This window comes from Tachypleus tridentatus, chromosome 1 (genome assembly GCF_004210375.1).
Source record: "Tachypleus tridentatus isolate NWPU-2018 chromosome 1, ASM421037v1, whole genome shotgun sequence".
Taxonomy (NCBI): domain Eukaryota; kingdom Metazoa; phylum Arthropoda; class Merostomata; order Xiphosura; family Limulidae; genus Tachypleus; species Tachypleus tridentatus.
Window position 1 is genome coordinate 156,286,625 of NC_134825.1, and position 21,361 is coordinate 156,307,985.

Here is a 21,361-nt window from a genome sequence, read left to right on the forward strand (position 1 = left end):
ATTTTTTATCGTCTCTTAAAGTTGGACAGCGAGCGAATAACTCTTGTTGGTAACCATTTCTTTTCATTTCAATCTTAGACTAATATGCCATACAACGACGAATGCTTTCTTGATATCGCTTATGGTTTCAGTAATCCTAACTAAATGATCAGTTGTTTGCCGAAATTGTCTGAAACCATTTTGAACTACAGATAATTTTGATGAGATCTCTAGAAAAATTGAGATCCTATTGCTAATTATTCGTTTTTAAAACATTGCCAAGACAACTAGTTAAATTTATCGTTCTGTAACTTTCCAAGTCATTCGTTGGTTTTCCTTCCTTCAAGAACATAAGTACATTTGCTTGCTTTTAAGAGGCAGGAACGTATCCTGAAGTAATATATAGATTAAATAGAACTGTTAAGTGATCAAACATTCTCCGAGTACCTTTTTATAACATTATTGTTTGTAATCTTCTCCGGGTTCTTTGTTTTGTGTTATGGATTGTATAGTCTCGTGTTCAGTTATTGTGTTTATGATGTTTCCTGCTGGATCGTGGTTATGATTTTGGTGTTACAAGTCTTGATTTTAATAATCGTTATTTGTGTTTGTATACCCGGAAGGGTCAGGTTTCGTTAACCTCTTCCTCCTTCCTTTGCAATGGTATTAGCAACCTGTCAAGTGTATTTATAAATTTCACACGAGGGCCAGAGTAACCCGCACTTACTCAGGCTCTTATTAGGGCAATGTCCACCATGTACTATCTGCATATTCACTTGGTGCAAATATATCCATAACAAATTGCACTACCACTACATAGGCATTAACCATAAAATACTTACATAAAATCCTTTCAATGCTTATTAGTTAGTCCCTAAATTAATGTGGAGTCTAGTTTATAGGTGCCCTTTTTGTTTTTTGAATATATATATTTACTGGGGAAAGGGTGTGTGGGTGTTTTATTATAGCAAAGCCACATCGGGCTATCTGCTGAGTCCATATAGGGAAATCGAACCCCTTATTTTAGGATTGTAAATCCTTAGACTTACCATTGTACAAGTAGGAGACCTGGGGAAAGGTATTTAGGACTATCCTCATAATGTATGCAGTGCCTGTGTAGTTCGCTTACTAGTTCGTTTATGTTCTAGTTTTTGTCAAAATAATTTAGTGTACTATGTAAGAGTCTATCTGCTATTGTTGCTATGTGTGAGTATTTATGTATAATTCTGATGAGGTAGTTTTGGATACTTTTATACGCTGTTGTGAGGAGTGTATTTTGTATTGTTTGTAGTTTGGCTTGTAAAAGTTTTTTACTTATGTTTATCCACGCAGGGGCTGCATTATCAATTACGGGTTTAATGTATGTTTTATATATTTTAAAATATTGTCTGTTGTTACTTCTCTATTTTACCAGTTAATTTTGTTTGTTTTGTTTTGAATTTTGCGCAAAGCTACACGAGGGCTATCTGCGCTAGCCGTCTCCAATTTAGCAGTGTAAGACTAGAGGGAGGCAGCTAGTCATCACTACCCACCGCTAACTCTTGGACTAGTCTTTTACCAACGACTAGTGGGATTGATCGTCACATTATAACGCCCCCACGGCTGAAAGGGCAAGCATACTTGGTGTGACGGGGATTCGAGCCCGCGACCCTCAGATTACGAGTCAAGTGCCTTACCCACCTGACCATGCCGGGGCCTTACCAGTTAGACTCTAGCATAGCTTGTTCTCCGCTAAATTTTTGTTTAATATTATTTAGGTGGTTTAGCCATATTAGCTTAGAGTCGAATGCTAGTCTTAGGAATTTTGCAGATGTAGCAGTCTGAAGCTGTGCTCCATTCATATAGATCTCTGGTTGTACTTTTTTTGTGTTTAGTTAACTTTGTGAATACTACTAGTGGTGTTTATTTTGATTCTGTATTTTCGACAATATTCACTTACTCTGTTTGATCGTGGTTGCTATTGTTGAATAAACGTCTCTGTTGAGAAAGGTTTGTTTATTTAATTTCGCGCCAAACTATGCGAGGCCTATCTGCCCTAACTGTCTCTAATTTGGTAATGAAAGACCAGAGAAAAGACAGCGTTGAAAAACGACTGGTCACAGAGTGCGTGCTTGGATTATGGATCCGAAGGTTCATGGATTATTGACTACTGCCACCAAAAGGCTCGGCGTAGTTTGATGCTGCGAATGTGTTATAACACTGAACGTTAAGAAATCCCATTATTTTATGAGTACCCCAAGAGTTGGAGGTGGATGCTGTTGACTAGTTGCCTTGCCTCTAGTATATCAGTTTAAAATTAGTGACGGCCATACGCAGGTTGTTCCCCTGTGTAGTTATGCGCGAAATATCTGAGAAAAACAATTATTTAGGAAAAAACAACAAATAAACGCAACATTTATAAAAGTTCAGCTGTGGTACTTGTTGCTATGTTTATTTCAAAATACGTTTAGATATTTCACTTGGTTGTTTAGCTTTGTATATCTATCTCCACATGCGTTTTTAATTCACTGAAAGGTGTTTCAATTTCCATATAAGAGTTGTATATATAAGTAGTAATTTATATTGGAGGAGACAATGCTAAAATATTAGTTTGAACAAATACACTAAATGTAACATTGGAAATGAGCTAATGATGAGGAGACAATGCTAAAATATTAGTTTGAACAAATACACTAAATGTAACATTGGAAATGAGCTAATGATGAGGAAACAATGCTAAAATATTAGTTTGAACAAATACACTAAATGTAACATTGGAAATGAGCTAATGAGGAGGAGACAATGCTAAAATATTAGTTTGAACAAATACACTAAATGTAACATTGGAAATGAGCTAATGATGAGGAGACAATGCTAAAATATTAGTTTGAACAAATACACTAAATGTAACATTGGAAATGAGCTAATGAGGAGGAGACAATGCTAAAATATTAGTTTGAACAAATACACTAAATGTAACATTGAAATGAGCTAATGATGAGGAGACAATGCTAAAATATTAGTTTGAACAAATACACTAAATGTAACATTGGAAATGAGCTAATGAGGAGGAGACAATGCTAAAATATTAGTTTGAACAAATACACTAAATGTAACATTGGAAATGAGCTAATGAGGAGGAGACAATGCTAAAATATTAGTTTGAACAAATACACTAAATGTAACATTGAAAATGAGCTAATGAGGAGGAGACAATGCTAAAATATCAGTTTGAACAAATACACTAAATGTAACATTGAAAATGAGCTAATGAGGAGGAGACAATGCTAAAATATTAGTTTGAACACATACACTAAGTGTAACATTGGAAATGAGCTAATGAAGTGAAAATTTGAAATTTTTTGGAAAAATATCAGTAGTGTAAACTTGTTCAACTAGTCTTATCTTAATATCAACCTTTTACGCACAGCATGCTTATCTCTGTGCCTTATTATTTATACTCCAAAAGGGAAAATTACTAGTTATTTTCAGCATATCGCTTACAGACAAATGGGATCGCATTACGTATCGTGCTCTTTACTACAGTAGAATAATTTATCGTCAATATAACTTCCTAACCGTTCTACCCTTGGATAATTTTAGGTCCAATATCTTCCACCTTTTCCTTATTGGGGTGTCTTGAGAAAAACACGCCTTTCTTGTTTTGCACAAACTCTCCTGATTGATCAGTCTGTCAAACGTAATGCGTCCCTTGTTACCAGTCTTAGATATCACGTGGTTTTAAAAACGCCTCTAATCTTATTCGTTCTGCTTCATTTGTGTGGAATGATATATATTTTTTAATTTTCTTTTATCATATCTTAAAATACAGTATGTAACTCACGCAGAGTTTTTCCCAAATATCAGTAACGAAATTAAAAATCTCTCTTTCTCTCGATAATATTAAGTCTGATGAATCTTCTAGGATGATTAGGTAAATGGAAATGTTTTTCTCTTCATTAAATCAAATTCGTCACTTTCTATCACTCTTCTAGCTAAAACTTTAGCATGTTGTTACTGGTAGTAACTTAATAAGAAACATTTAAATAATTAGTATATGTAAGTTACTTCTACGTTGTTTTTTAAAACAGATGTTGAAACGTGAAATGAAAAATCCAGTTATAACAGATGAACAAGGTTTTTATTCTTTCTGTTCGTTTGAAACAAGTCCAGGACGGTGACAGTTAACGAATGTTTTTATTATAATAGTACTGTAGGTTCGCTGCATCTTTATATTCAGTGTCTAGTTAATATGCTTCTATTAAACGATACAAGTAATGATTATTTTAATGAATGCTTATGAAGACCATGGTAAATGGGTATCTGTGATATCTACATTGAACCCAAAACTTTTGTAAAATTGTAAAGCGTAAAATATATTTTACGATTGATTATGATCATAATGTTTTCTGTGTTTTTAGGAGGTTTAAGTCAATATTTGAACAAATCTTCAAAGAATATGTAATCCACATTGCCTGTCCTTAAGCAGTTTAAACAGTAGAAATGCTTGCCTTGTACCAAACGTTAGATTTGTCGTCACTAACTGTTTAACGAAATCACGACTCATGATTTGTGTTAAGTTTTTCTGTAACAAACTCTGAAAGTGAAATATATCTATGTATATATATCAATCTGTTTGTTTGTATGTTCCTCTGTCACACTACCTATTCATACAAATACAATGCCAGATTAAATGATTATTTGAAGTACAGTTTACAAATGTCTTTTTTCAACAGTTAACTTTCACACACATTTCGATAACAAAATCAAACATATCCACGAAAGTTCAAGTCTGTAAATTAAATAAATGGTTACTGTAACACAGGATTCATTGAAGTTCGTGATGTTTACAGTAACGTTTACTACATAAGTCAGTAAGCGATTCTAGCAAAAAGTGCAGAAAGATATTTACTCTATGATCAAAAAGTCCACTATAAAAAAAGGCAGGTCACAGATAGAGCAAATACGATTCAGGTTTTCACGTGCACGTAAGTTTCGGAAATGGAACAAACAGATGAAAACCCATTCGTTGATATGACTCAATATTAATATAACTATTCTTATACAGGAATTGTTTTCAATCTATAAAAAAAAGTGGTTGTTGTTCCCTTCCATAATCGCAGTTATTGTGCCCATTTTGTTGTTTTAATTCCATAAATGGCGAATTTGAAACTTAAAATAATATGTCTGAGCACAATTATAGTCGAAAATAACCTAAGAGAAACTGTAGCCTTTATACGTATATTAGAGAGACAAAGGTATACATCATGCATAGCCACTACTAGATTGCACACGAAAGTTTCGGTTACGTGATTGAAAGTAGCTCTTCTAAAGTAGGGTCCATATCGATCTCGCACTCTATGTAAACGAAGTGTTCTTAACGTGCATCACGTAGTTTTCATTCTGACAAAGAATCGATACTACATCTGCTCTAGTGGATGCTTTAGTTTTTCATTAGTTGACAACTCTAGAGGCAATTTTATTTTTTAATCTTTAATGCAACCAGCCTGTTTCCTGCATCTGAACTAACGAAACGGGTAAGAAACGTGATGCTGGCCATGATGACCGAACTTCACTTCTTTTAAAGATTTTATCTTACTCATCTGCGCTGGTGCTTAAGAGATATGTTTTAAATATAGGTGTTCTTTTACCCCGTCAACGCAAACAACGTTTCGAACAAAAGAGCGTGCTGAAATGCAGAGTTGATCATTTAGTGGAAGAAGTCGAGAGCTGAAGATAATGAGACACTTTTTACTGTATTCTGATCAAGGATTATCGTCTTAAATCCGTTAATTTAGAATTGTTGGTTTTAAAATACTTGGCTACTATTCTATTGTGTTCGTTCATAAAAGGGTGTTAAAGAAAACCTCAAATTGTGAATAAACGATATAAAATTAACTAAATCATTGTTTCCCCTTTTTAAAGTAAGCCAATGTTGGGCTAACCTGCTGTCTCCACCGGACAGAATCGAAACCCGGATTGTAGCACTGTTAGTCAGTAGACTTACCGCAGTTCCATCGGGGCACCGTTAGGGGATGATACTAATTATGATATTCGTACTTGGATAAACCATTGAATATCCTTACCTCTTAAAAAATCTTTATAAACACGTATCTTAAGATAAGCAATAAGTTATCCACCAAAATTAGTATTCCTGAATAAAAAAAATTTAAATTTGTTTTTAAGTTAAATAAAAAGAAAACGAATATAGCCAACTAATTGTTTGTTTTTTGAATTTCGCACAAAGCTACTCAAGGGCTATCTGTGCTAGCCGTACCTAATTTAGCAGTGTAAGACTAGAGGGAAGGCAGCTAGTCATCATCACCCACCGCCAACTCTTGGGCTACTCTTTTACCAACGAATAGTGAGATTGACCGTCACATTATAACGCCCCACAGCTAAAAGAGCGAGCATGTTTGACGCGACGGGGATGCGAATTCGCGACCCTCGGATTACGAATCGCACGCCTTAACACGCTTGGCCTTGCCGGGCCCAGCCAACTAATAGTTGAGTTTTCCAAATTTTATTTGAGTTTTAAAACCTTTGTTTCAATTGCTTTAAAAAACAACAAATATTCGTATATCTGTTACTTCTAATGATTACTGTAAACAAGATCACCTTAAAAAAAGTTTTTTTTACAAAGTGCCATAAAGAGAAGAACTAAATGATTTTTACAAAGTGCCATAAAGAGAAGAACTAAATGATTTTTACAAAGTGCCATAAAGAGAAGAACTAAATGATTTTTACAAAGTGCCATAAAGAGAAGAACTAAATGATTTTTACAAAGTGCCATAAAGAGAAGAACTAAATGATTTTTACAAAGTGCCATAAAGAGAAGAACTAAATGATTTTTACACAGTGCCATAATGAAAAGAACTAAATGAATAAACTTTGTTTATTGGAAGAAGTTGTTTTAAGGTCAAATGACAATTCAGTTTTCATCATTTTGTCATCGCATCATTCATCCTATCAAATTTAACTGACACCATAATAAACTTGATGAAGATTACAGTGCTTTTAATTTAAAGGCAACATTCTCGCAAATGTATACGCACGAAAAATAATAACTTTCGAACTGAATTGTATTTGAACATGTCACGGTAAAAACAAACAAGCCGTAAAACAGAGTCTTACTATAATTTGTAAATATACCTCATAAGCATATATAAGTCACTCCGTATTTTTGAATAACGTTATAATAAGAATAATTTGAAAATAAACAATTCAAATATTATTAGACAAATTCAGTACTGTATGTGACAGCTTCAACCCATAACACATAAAACCGTTTTCTGAAGTGTTTCTGTTACTATAAACTAATTCCCACAGAAAATTATTTTTCTATCTTATCAGGAATACCAACAACAAAGAAGGTAGTTATTTCTCATGGAAAGGAACTCGCGATAATAAATGACAACTAGTTAGAAAAAAAACCTCTCTTTCTACCGTATTTTATTTCCCAAACTTACTTTGCGATATAGCCTCCCATTGGCCCAGCTCCATTCCTGTCGTCCATAACTCTTGCTGGTTGGTTTCCCACTATTTTCCCATCCTCGTTGCCTTTCCACGTGCTCGGGTCTTCTTTGAATTCCTTGGATCTGTAGAACACAATATCCGATTGTGTTATCAAGAAAAACAAAATCAAAAGCACATTTCTGAGTGCTCACGGGTGCAAAAAACGGTAAAACTAAAATTATAAAAGTAGCAAATGAGTTTGTCTTTGAAAATCGTTTGTGTAGAAAGAAATCAGCTAAGTATGTTAGAAATAAAACTTTTTATCTCATTCCCTGTTAAGAGGCACATGACTATGTGTTATGTATATTCAAAAGTAAGAAGTGAATTCTTTAGATTTCAATTTTAAAAGCCCTCCTCCACGGTGGTTCAATGGCTTGACGGAGAGACTTGAGGGCTTATAAGACTAAAATTTGGTGTACGATCCATAAATGGGAAAAAAGCATTTAGTCGGTTAAAGGTAATCAAAAGCGCTCTGATTTCTTGTATTTTGTTCATTTAAAATAGAATAAGAAATCTTGAGTTGTGTTATGAAATGTTAAGCAAACAAGTAATAGTGGTCTATACGTAATTTTATTCGGAAACAGTAGTTACAACACAAAAATATTTCAACTTTCCATAATATGGCCGACTATCTCTAAAAAGAGAGTGAAATCCTTTCTATTAGTAGGCACCGAAGTTGAGAAAAATTCCTTTATTTTTATGTTATAATATATATTATTATAAATTTTACGTTTTGGCTCTAATAAAAATAATATCGTTATGTTTTCTTCATATGAGCTAAATTATTCATTTTTTAAAACACAGGTTAATATAAGATACTGTATATGGCTGTAGTTCTAACAGCCATAATAAAAGTATAGTCAAATGTTAAGTTCAAAGTAAAGAGATTTAACATCAGTATTTTCTGTGATATCAATATGCTTATCAGCCGAAGACTTAATAAAATAATGGAGCAGTTTTATAGATTTAATCGTGACAATTTTGTTATATTAATATACATATGTCAATTATCTAAACCTTAAAAAAAATGGGGCTACAGTTTTGAAGGCTTAGCAGCACTTTTGTGTTGTTAATTTTTGTTTGAAATTGAGCACAAAGCTACACAATGGGCCACTGATCGGCCTTGTATACATACAAATATACCTCGAGTCCAGAAAGAAAATCGACCAGTTCTCTTAATGGGGGCAAATTTCAGCCCTTCCTACGAGAGCAATACTAGTACGAATCCATATGTTCTAAGAACAGAATCGAGAAATGTTTTCAAGGTTTTAGGATAACATTTTCTGTTATCGTATCTTATGCATGAATTTTATATTAAAAAGTGTACGCATTATGTTTCTTGGAATTGATAGTAATAGGTTTATTGACGATAGATTGCACACTACACGTGGATTTATTCGAAGCACGTAAATCGAATTTACAACAGTTAGTGAAACATATCAGGAGCTTGTTAAAACAAACTAATCAGACATCTCGAGAGAACTAATTGACCAATAAGAACATCATATAAATCTAAACAAAAAAGTAGAATTGCTAACGAATTGGAAACGTTTCTCGGTTGACCAACAAAAAAGTCACAATGGATGAGCAACTGATCAACGAAACCTTATAACTGGTAAATCTGACATAACAAGGAACCCAAAAGAACCTTCTGCGTCTATTTAGCCATTATACCAAAAGATGTCACTTTCTCCTTGTTCCAAATATTTCTGTTTGTTTGTTGTTAAGCACAACGCTATGCTCAATAAGGGTATCGAAACCCGATTCGTAGTGTTCTAAGCCTGTAGACTTACTGACGTGCAACGAAAGGTGTCCTTCCTTTCTTTTTGATTCTCCTTTCATTGTTTTAAAACATGACTCTGTTGTAGATAGTTTTTATATGTAAAGCTCCAATTATTTATTAAGCTACACAGTTTGAACAACTTATATACTAGAAACAGTTAAATTAACCCTATAACCAACTGAAACTTTTCTAGACAGGTTTTTCAGCTGAGCATCCTGTTATAGAAGACAGAAATAATTGGATGAATACAGATATTCGTGAACATACAGCTTGAATATTTGATAAAGTACTATAATTTTAACGTCAATAAGATAAGTTAACCTGTGCTTTATCGTACGAGACTATCTTTAACGGTTTTTACGTACTTGAGAATGTGTTTCTGTTGATGCTGCGAAATAAAAAGCGTTTAGAAATGTAGAGAACCGAGATATAAGCCTGGAGTGCACATTTAATATCTGTGTCAATGACTAAACCATAACCGAATCTCACAGAAAACGAAACATCCAAATATGATATTTGGTTATGGTTGACTAATGACAAACAACTTTAGAAAACTGTATATTTTTTTTATAATTTGCACTGCAGAATAAAAATATTGTAAATAAAAAATAATACTTATTATGAAAATACATTTGTATCAAGTACATTTAATAATTAAATGTATACATAAGTAATAGCTATATTTAAGGTTTGAATATATGTATATATTTATTGGATTAGCTAATGCTAATACGTACAAGCTGGTAATGCCTAATCCTTGATGATGCATGAATATTATTTGAAGGTTTAATAATCATTGTTTCCGAACCTGAGTTGTAGGGACAATGTAAATGAACTTTTTTGTAAATATATAGCATAACTGTTTACTCGTAAGGAAAGTTGGCTTACATAATAATAATTGCACGAACATTGAAAATTTAAGCATTCCAGAACATTGTTCACTCAGTGAACTTTCGAACTGAAACTGTTGTAAAGACAATACTTACTAATTTGTAGTGCAGGGGAATTATACACTTTTGCATACTCACCCGTAGCAGGACAAACACAGGTACCACAACATTTATGTATACTCACTTGTTGCAGGGACAAACATGGATACCACAACATTTATGTATACTCACTTGTTGCAGGGACAAACACAGATACCACAACATTTTTTCCATTCCAGTCAAGTTTTTCTCTGCTTCTTTCATATCAGCGTTAATCTTGTCCATATCTTCTTCGATCCTATCCAATTGTTCTACACAAAAATTTCCACAACGTTTCAAATTTTAACATGTTTAACACATTAACAACTGTATTTTAACATGTTTAACGCGTTAAAAAAGACTGATCTTCTTCTTTTGGCTAAAGAAAGAATAAAATATCTAAATAATTTGAATTTTCTAGGAGTATATATACTGGTACTTATAACAGTCTAAAAACACAATAATGTTTTATTTTTTACAATTTCTATAATAGTACAGCTTCAGTTTTTACAATTTATTATCATCTACAATTAAAAGAAACTTCTACACAAGTTGACTTATATTTGTAGAAGTAACATAATGTTGGTTACATATTAAAACCGTAGCACACACACGATTGAAACTGTCATGTAGAATATATTAATATTCAACTTGAGCACTTTGATATCGCAGCTTCTAATTAAATAAATAAATGTTTACTACATGTATAGTGTTCAGGGAAAAAAACTGAATTATCACTTGCTATTTTACGACAAAATTGTAATACAAGTTAAATAAGTTGTGACAAAAATACTCCAACTAAAGTTAGATCCAATTCTGTGACTTTCGATCACATTTTAAACACCTATATCTGTCGAGTCTGAACATTCTGCCCTCGTCACAGATGACACAGACTTGGAAGTTAATTATGCTTTCAGCATGTCAGACTGCAGATGATACCTTCTAATAAGAAGACATTGGACTAGTAGCTTTGAGACACTTGTTCGTCATCTAATATAAAATATTCACTATAAATATCTTATAATGTGTCAAACAGAAATCTCTTCTTTCTATGCAGGTAACTGGTACAACTGTTTATCAAAGCTACTTCAAAAACCATCATTTACTTTACAGCCCGTAAAATAAATCATATTTTACTCTATAGAATATTTTATTGAATAACAATGTCGTCATGACATATCAAACATATGACCTCCTTAACAACGAACACCATAAATAACTGTACAAATGAATGTGAAGGCAGTTAAGAATTGGCAATGATGATCGATGTCTTATTAAAACAAAATATCATTAACAGTACAGGTTCTAACGTTCCTATACTTATTATTCGTAGTTTAAACAGCTAATATCACGTGATATTGTTATGAATTTCTGGACGGCAAATGGAGCGACTAAAAGCAAACAAGTGATGAAAAGCATGCTTTGTGAGTGTGATTAAACTTGGAGAAGGTGTACATTAATACTGAAATAGAACGCATAGCATCCAACAGTTAGTTGAGACTTTTGATGGAATTGGTAGTAACGCAGCTTGTCTCCTAGATTCTTTTCAGGTAAATCATTCCATGTGTACGTGTCTGAAGAACCTCAGGGGAACGACATCTTTCATGCAATAATATTGAACATGCTCATGGGGGAGACATTAGTTCTAAATGTTAGTGCGCTCCCCTCGAGCTAATTTAATGCTTTAACGATATAGTAACACGGTATTAGACCCAGTTGTGCTATTCGTTGTGAGGTAATGCCCAGTTTTATACCACCAAGATCGTGATGGACTAATCTGAAATAGAAACCATACAGATCACGGAATGTACATAACAAAAATTGATCTAAGTTCTAGAAAGTGCTTGTGGAACCTCATCTGACACCGTGACGCAATCTGTTTTCTGAAGCCAAAAAGCTTGGATTTGTTCAAATTGAGGAATAGGAGAGAGTATTCGATAACGTTATCCACCAACTTAGTGGATGTAAAGAATACGCTAACGCTAGATAGATGGGGGATAAATCTTATTACTCTTTTAGAGAAGTTGCTTCAGTCAGAGTTTTGAATTGACTGAACCCCGACCATCCAATCTTAGTGGTGAAGTGAAATCAGGATTTTTAGAGACCGTTCGCTAGATAGAATTCTACAATAATAAAAAATCTCACTATTTGAAGAAACTTTAAACGAGAGTTAATATATTTTATGTTGTGAATATCACAAAGCATAAATTCACTATATGTTCCCTAACTCATCCTAAACACTATACAGAAAGATGCCCAATGAAAGAAAGAAAAGTTAGAGATATAGTAAACGCATTAAAAAAAAGCAAAAGTGCTAATGACACACGTCTTTCATCTCAGAAAACGTGGCTCAATCCCAGCGGAGAATGGATATCTGGGAAGTCGAATGTAAATGGCAGAAGCAAGTAGCCAAAAGCATCAATAATAACAACAACAAATGTATGTAAATACGGGGTTCATTTGATACGAAACTGACGGCATTTAGGAAAAGTTATTTACTGTAAGTAAATGATGTTGTTAGTTTCCTCCCGAAAAAAAAAGGACAGTGATGTGGTTCATAAGCTCGACGACTCGGGAAAAAGTAAAATAAAGTAGAAACTCTAACTGTAAAAAACTGAAGAGCAAAAAAAGTCTATAGCTAATCTACACATAAGAATGAGAGAAACAGAGTAATACAAAATAAATAAAAATAGCAACAGAGAAGATTCCAGCTACGTATGTCTGAAAACTAGAATATTCTGATAAAATCTTAAGTAAAACTAGTACATAATTCGAATATTAAAAACTTTGTTACTTAGTTACTCAATATAAGAAGGAATACGTTCTACGATAAGATATTTGTAAAAAAAAAAAAAAAGTGGATAGACGAAAAGAAAAATACAAATGTTTCATTTGGTTTGTTTAATGACAAGAAAATAAAAAAAAATATATGTAAATTAAACTTTGATAACTTTTAACGACAGTTAGTGTGGGCGAAGTGACTCTATTTCCTATCAAACTCCAACACACCTTTTCGTCTGAGAAGGTGTCAAAGACAAATTTTTTGCAACACGCAAACAGAATAGTGATGAGTTTGATTTGAATTGCGCGCAAATTTACACGAGAGCTATCTGTGATAACTGTCCCTGCCAGGCCTGGCATGGCCTAGCGCGTTAAGGCGTGCGCTTCGTAATCTGAGAGTCGCGGGTTCGCGCCAGAGTCGCGCCAAACATGCTCGCCCTCCCAGCCGTGGGGGCGTTATAATGTGACGGTCAATCCAACTTTTCGTTTGTAAAAGAGTAGTCAAAGAGTTGGCGGTGGGTGGTGATGACTAGCTGCCTTCCCTCTAGTCTTACACTGCTAAATTAGGGATGGCTAGCACAGATAGCCCTCGAGTAGCTTTGTGCGAAATTCCAAAACAAACAAACAAAAGCTGTCCCTGATTTAACAATAAAAGACTAGAGGGAAGGCAAATAGTCATCACCGCCAACTCCTGGGTTGCTCTTTTACCAGTAGGATTGATTTTAATTTTTATAGCGTCCCCACGGCTGAAAGGGTGAAATGTGTTTATATGTTTGTTTGTTTTGAATTTAGCGCAAAGCTGCACAAGGGCTATTTGCGCTAGCCGTCCCTAATTTAGCAGTGTAAGAAGCAGAGGGGAGGCAATTAGTCATCAGCACCCACCGCAAATTCTTGGGCTACTCTTTTACCAACGAAATGGTGGGATTGATCGTTACATTATAACGCCCTCACGGCTGAAAAGGCGAGTATGTTTGGTGAACATGTGTTGTAGAATAGGAGTAAATAAGGTTTGGTAAGACAACCTATTTTCAACTTTGTTTCGACTTAACTATAAGAACTTCTCCATTTAATTTCTCTAGTAATTGAAACTGTTCAATTTGTTCCAAAGAGAAACCTGATGAATGATGTTATATTCAGCGATAATTAACGTTTTCACTGCAAATTTAAACTAATAATTCGTAACTGGCAGTGAATAAAATAAAAGAGTAAATAATATGTAACAATTTTAATATCATAGACAACATCCATTACATTTCTTCTGTTACAAAATAGTCAAAGCATTAAACGTATTTTATTCTCGAACTATAATGTAGTTAGAAATTATTTACATAATTATGATTAACGTAAAAAACGTTGTCTCCAAGTCCAGTTTTGTTTGTTAACACTAAGGGTTGTCTCCAACTAGATTATTTTACCAGGGTAACACAAAAACTTGTTCTCTCTACATGCTTTAACTTGGTTAGTGTCAAGGAGCTTCTCCAACTAGCTTCAGTTACTATTATTATTTCATTAAGTTGTCTTTTACTACATCCAGTTGTTAACGTCAAGGAATTGCCTTTAAGTGAGCAAGGCCTATTTACTTTGCTAACGCCGAGCGACTATCTTCAACTAGGCCTACTTATTTTGCTGACGCCGAGGGACTGTCCTCAACTAGGCCTATTTACTGTGTTAACGTCAAACTGTCTTCAGTTAAACACAGTCATGAAATTAACTCCTTTTTAACTGATGTATGCCAACAGTTGCGTTAGCACACTATCAACAAAAAACTATCGCTACTTTGTTCGTTTGATAGAATTATACTTACTTGCAAATTATATATTTTTTTTTATGTTGCTGGCCTTAATCGCGTAAGTAGCATGAGGCTTTCACCATTAGAGATTGGTTTTATGTTATTTGTTAGCATGAAATAACGCTAGGTGGTGCTTCTTATGTCAACAACGTATTACTCGGACATTATTCTTACACACCGACTTGGTTGTAAAAAGGATAATGTTAAACTGCAACATCGTCAGCTTTTTCTGACAATTTTGAACCGGATTAACATCAAAGTTATCAACGATGAATAGTTTCAGCCTAGTTATCTATTAACGCGAATGTGTAAATCCAGCAGCCGACATCATTTGATATTCTATCCTTATTGTGATAGCATTTGTGTTGTTGAGTTTTCATGTGAAAGCTGTTGAGATTATATTTGTGATTTTATTTTTCATTCTTCTCGAAAATTCAGAAAATTTTTATATACGTTCCAGTTCACCTGCATAATTTCCATATCATGTGCACACATAGTTCCGACGAATAAAAAGTTTATGTTATTTAAAATATATGTATATATATATATATGTATGTATTTGTATAAAACTCGGTTCTCAAGTTAAACTGACTGAATATTTCTACTGCAGAATAAAGTATGTGCAATTATTAAATTTTAAAGTCTTAGATATATAAAGAATTTTAATTCGTCAGCATTTTAACGGAACAGAAGCTAACGACACGAAAAGTGTGCTGTAGTGACTGATTTGTGAAGAAAAGCACAGAAAACACTATAACGACCAAACAATTCGATATATTTTTACTTTCGTACCATGAAACAAAATATATTTTGAGTAGCTTAGGTAATCCAATCATATTTCATGTGATATGATTGAAAAACAGAAAATGTTAGAAAATCTGGTATCTTTTCTTATTTACGATATACGAAAAGGCGAATTATATGAAGTAATAACTGAACCTCCTGCTTGTACAGATTATTATTGGTGAACTACTAACACCATTAAATTTCTGTTAAGATTTTGTCTTTTCGTATGGAGTTCTGTGGTTAGAGGACTTAGATGCTGGCTTTAGTGCTCGTGAAGCCATTTGTCTGTGTTGTAGCAATAAGTATCATAGTAAGCCCTGAGATGAAGCAAGTCAACAAACTTTCTAACAAAAAATACATTTCACTGCTTATAAGACGAGATGTGAGCTCATAAATAAAAAGGAGTGCATCATAATCTGAGCTTAAGTGAATTATCAAAGTTAAGCTATACGGAAAACTAGCTCAGAAAGAGATGTAGCAATGGACCAAAATGACATTAACGATTTCCCTCCCCAAAACCAAAACTTGGATATAATGGATATTTTTATTCACGGTTCACTTAATGATAACGGTAATTTCCACTCTATTCAGAACCTTGTTTATACTTGCTTTCATATATTTTTAAAGCAACTGAGAGGGAACAATTGTAGTGAGTTAGTAAAATAAGTACTTAATGTTACTATAAGCGATTATTGTTTAGAAACAGATGTGTCGAACTTTGTACCTACGTGTCCATTGTTCTCTTTCCATTAGCGACAAAAATGAAAACAAATACAAATCACAAACCGCACCTAGAGACAAATAGGTGTAATATAAGGGTAATGGTTACACAAAAGTAGATCACGAATTGTAGGTGTTGCTGGTAATTAACAGACAAATCTGAAACAAAAGTAAGTTATTGACAATAGTTATTTATACGCAACCCTATCATTATGACTCTCATAGTATGAAATCCTAAATGAATCAATAATTTTAAAGTTACTAACTAAATAATTATTAGAACTAATATGGAAAAAAAGTAACTGAAAAAATAGAGCCCTAGTTGATCAAAAGTTTTGGATTACAGTGCAAAACTTGATATTTAGCTTATGGAAACTTAGTTACACAATAAAACCCTGGTTGATCAAATGTTGACCTTAAATTGTAAGACTTGATATTTAGATTATGGTTGATTGATTATTTGAAACTAAGCACAAAGCTACAGAATGGACTACTTGTGCTCTGCCCACCACGGGTATCAAAACCTGGTTTCTAGCAGTGTGAGTTCGTAGACATACCGCTGTGCCACTGGAAGGCTTAGTTTATGATAATTCGGTTACACAACACAATTACTAATAATTGTTAAATACCAACAGAAAAGTTCATTTTTGTGTCTCAGATTCTTGAAGATTAATGTGAGAATGTAAATAAGAATTTCTTGATGACGAGAAACCCACTTGAAATAAAAATGTATCTCAGAACGGTTGGTATGGGTATTAACACTTATTAATAAGGAGAGAACAACGTTTCGACCTTCTTAGCGCATCTTCAAGTTAACAAAGAGTGAGTCTGCAATTGACCGTTGCCGAATACATGTCTTAGGGACAAGAGTATAAACGGGTACAGGATTATAGGGAGCGTTGCAGTTGGATGTTAGGTTATTAATTGGTATAGGTATAAAGGTGTTCCTTTATATTATTTTAATTTTGGTTTTAGTTGTTGTATAAGTAGGGCTTCTTTGATTTTGCGTCTGTCTATATTTGTTTCACTACTTAGCATCTTGGTGTTTTCTATCTTTATGCTGTGTTTATTTGATTTGCAGTGTTCAAAAACGTGTGAATGTGTTTTTTCTTTGTATCTAGTTTTTCATTTTTCTGTTTGTTTCACCAACATATAAGTCGTGGCAGTTGTTGCATTGTATTTTATAAATTATGTTAGTGTTGAGTTTGTCAGTGTAGTTTTTACACAGTATGGACTTTAGTTTTGTACCTGGTTTTTGATTAAATTTTTTGTTTACTGGAATGTTGTGTTTTAAGTTGTTTTTTTCCAAATGTTGAATGTTTAGTGTTTTGTACTGTGTGTCGGTTCTTACACCCACCAATGTACTGGTCCAGGTATGTTGATGATACAATTGCTGGATTCACATCTACAGAACACACACTTAGTTTTTTTCAATCATGTTAACTCCATACACCCCATCATTAACTTCATCTGTGAACAGAAAAAAACAAACAAACTAACCAAATAGCATTTTGTAACTTCAAGATCAGTAGAACCGACACACAGTACAAAACATTACACGCACATACCTAGACCAACAACAGCAAACTACAAAACCTTATACTGCTGCATATCATATGCTACCGAAATCAGCGAAAAATAGTCAACATTTGGAAAAAAACAACTTAAAACACAACATTCCAATAAACAAAAAATTGAATCAAAAACCAGGTACAAAACTAAAGTCCATACTATGTAAAAACTACACTGAGAAACGCAACACCAACTTAATTTATAAAATACAATGCAATAATGCCACGACTTCTATATTGGAGAAACAAGCATAAAAATGGTAACTAGATTCAAAGAACACAAAAAACACATTCACACGTTTTTGAACACTGCAAATTAAATAAACACAACATAACCATAGAAAACACTCAGATACTAAGTAGTGAAACAAATATAAACAGACTCAAAATCAAAGTAGCCCTACTTATACAACAACTAAAACCAAAATTAAAATAATATAAAGGAACACCTTTACATCTATACTAATTAATAACCTAACATCTAACTGCAACGCTCCCTATAATCCTGTACCCGTTTATACTCTCGTCTCTAAGACATGTGTTCCGCAACGGTCAGTTGCAAACTCTCTCCTTGTTAACCTGAAGATGACCCAGGAAGATAGAAACGTTGTTCTCTGCTTATCAATAAAAGTGATAATACCCATACCATCCGTTCTGAAATACATAAATAATAATTTATATACAACTGGAGAATTGGTTTTAACGAAAAATGACCTTTTAAAACAGAAAAGTAGGTTATAAAATCTAATATGGCGAATGTTTCTGTGAGTCTATGTACTCGGAGCCTTATGCTAACTGGAGTGAACTGTCCATTAAATACGACCCAGGAAACCAATAAAAAAGACATAAACTTAGTTTTCTGTGACTCGCACGTTATGGTAATATTTCTTCGTATGTGTTAAAAACAGAATTCAATTCCATATATACGTATAAACATATAGAATAATTTATACTGTACACATTTATAGAGGCTAAAGTTGTTCGTTATTTCGATTGAAAGTACCAGGTGGACTTTTGTGTAATGCTTGTTAATGAATATTGATTCATTTTTAAAGAATAGGCATAAATTATACATATATAAGATTTTTTATACGGTTTGAGAGCCTTTTTTTCTGAAGTAACATACGTATTTCATGATGTTTCTACATGTATTATATTATGTTTTTTATTTTTCCGCATTTACGAGATTTGTATTTTATTTTTTTGGATATGTATACACTTATCATTTCACATCTCCACCTGGTCCAGTGGTAAGTCTACGGATTTACAACGCTAAAATCAGGGGTTCGATTTCCCTCGGTGGACTCAGCAGATAGCCCGATGTGGCTTTGCAATAAGACAACACACACACATACATTGACACCTAACTTGAAACAAGTGGTAGTTTAAACGTGGCCTAAATGTTAGAATGCTGGAGTGTGGATTAGAAAGTTCATGCTTCACGCTCCATTGTTGTAAATTCTATTACTCGATTAGAATAGTCTAAGGGTGGATGGTAGGTGCTGTTGATCAGTTGTCTCTTGTTGAGCTTCTCAGTTCAAAACTAAAAGCAACTAGCACAGTTGACTAGCTTTGTGTGAATTTCCGAATCAAATAGTCATCACACAAGTGGTTTTAAAAATTAAGTTACAAATTCTCCCTACTAGTTGTGTATTAAATGCTTGTTTGTTTGTTTGTTTTGTTTTTTGGAATTTCGCACAAAGCTGCTCGAGGGCTATCTGTGCTAGCCGTCCCTAATTTAGCAGTGTAAGACTAGAGGGAAGGCAGCTAGTCATCACCACCCACCGCCAACTCTTGGGCTACTCTTTTACCAACGAATAGTGGGATTGACCGTCACATTATACACCCCCACGGCTGGGAGGGCGAGCATGTTTAGCGCGACGCGGGCGCGAACCCGCGACCCTCGGAGTATTAAATGCACATGATTTAAACCGTTAACTTAAAAACACTTGATTGATTGATTGATTTAGTGTTTTATGGCACAAAGCAGCGAGGCTATCTGCGCCAGACATTCGGTAAAAATGTAAAAAAATAAATAAATAAATAAATAAATGTAGTAATAGACATAAATGGAACTGAAGGTAAAACAAAAAAGTATAAAACCAATGTTGACACCTAGTCTACAATGTTAAGATAAAAGGTAGAGTATAAGAAGTTGTAAGGTATTTACTCTAGCAAAAAGGTAATGATCATAACCCGCCAGGAAGATTAACAGGTAAGTTCAAGAACCACCGTCAATCACCTGAAGTTGGCCTTTCCAGTCCTGGTTCTGGGTTATGTGTCATAGCAGCTATTATCAAAATGTAAAAGAAAGTAAAAGTTTTAAAAGACACTCCGCAAAATCGTAATAATGAGTAGCCAAATGTCCAGTAAAAGGATAAAGTCAAGTAAATGGAGTAAAATTTGTAGAAGTAATTGAAGATAGAAGCAAAACGGCAATTAAGACAGAAAATGGCGTAAAAACCAATGTTGACATCCAGTCAACAGGGTTGTAAAGAACTACCTGTAGCAGAATGGTAATGATCGTAACCCGCCAGGAAGACTAACAGGTAAGTATAAAAACCACCGTCAGTCACCTGAAGTTGGTCTTTCCAGTCCTGGTTCCGGGTTATGAGTCAATATGGCCAGTACTAAAAAAGTTAATTAGTAAAAGTGTGAAATGATATGCAGTAAAGTATAATAACAACTCGCCAGGATGACTAACGAGTAGTTCAAACGGATAGTTCAAACAGGAGCGTTAGTCACCTGAAGTTGGCCTTTCCAGTCCTGGTGTCGAGTTATTTAATGTTCTGGCTATTGTCCAATGTCAAATTGAATGAGAGAGATTAAAACTGTAAAAAGGAACCACAATTAAAAAGGTGTAATGAATAAACATGCAACACTTAAATGAGATTAAAAGGTTAATGGCCATTAAAAAATTAAAACATTATCAAGGTGGACAGAGTCACCATCACCAATAACTCTGTCCAATGTTACAGATTGACCCTGGGAAAAAATATGTTTAAAATATTGCCGTCGTTGAGAATTGTAACGATGGCAAGAAAGTAAAACGTGGCTGATAGTGATTTGAGTGTTACACAAATTACACATTGGTGCATCAGTTCCAGATAAAAGAAAATGATGAGTTAAAAACTGTGACCAATGCGTAGCCTAGTGAGAACAACTTCCTCCTTCCGAACTTTACGGAAGCTAGATGGCCAAAGTCCAATTTTGGGTTTGATTTGAAAAGTTTGTTGTCACGTTGCTCACTCCAAGTGGACTGCCAGCTGGCACGGAGCCGACCCTTGAAGATAACACCATAGTCCATGTACGGAATAGGCATAGGAGTGATGGTGCTGAAGCAGACATATTTAGCTGCCATGTCTGCAAGCTCGTTCCCGCGAATACCAACATGGCCTGGTATCCAGAAAACTGGATTGAAGTAGCTGCTAATGAGAAACGGGCCAGTCGGTTACGAATATCAGCGAGAATAGGATGTGAGCCAACGTGT

At 34.1% G+C, this 21,361-nt stretch overlaps 1 protein-coding gene across 1 annotated transcript in view; it reads right to left on the bottom strand.

The window, feature by feature from the left end:
* The window catches only part of LOC143228318 (synaptosomal-associated protein 25-like), a 40,650-nt gene that overhangs the window by 7,391 nt on the left and 11,898 nt on the right, over positions 1-21,361 (bottom strand). The window contains 3 exon segments of the mRNA XM_076459591.1: positions 7,428-7,556; positions 10,378-10,412; positions 10,414-10,496. Of these exon segments, the coding sequence (XP_076315706.1) occupies positions 7,428-7,556; positions 10,378-10,412; positions 10,414-10,470 (221 nt within the window). The 5' untranslated portion in view covers positions 10,471-10,496.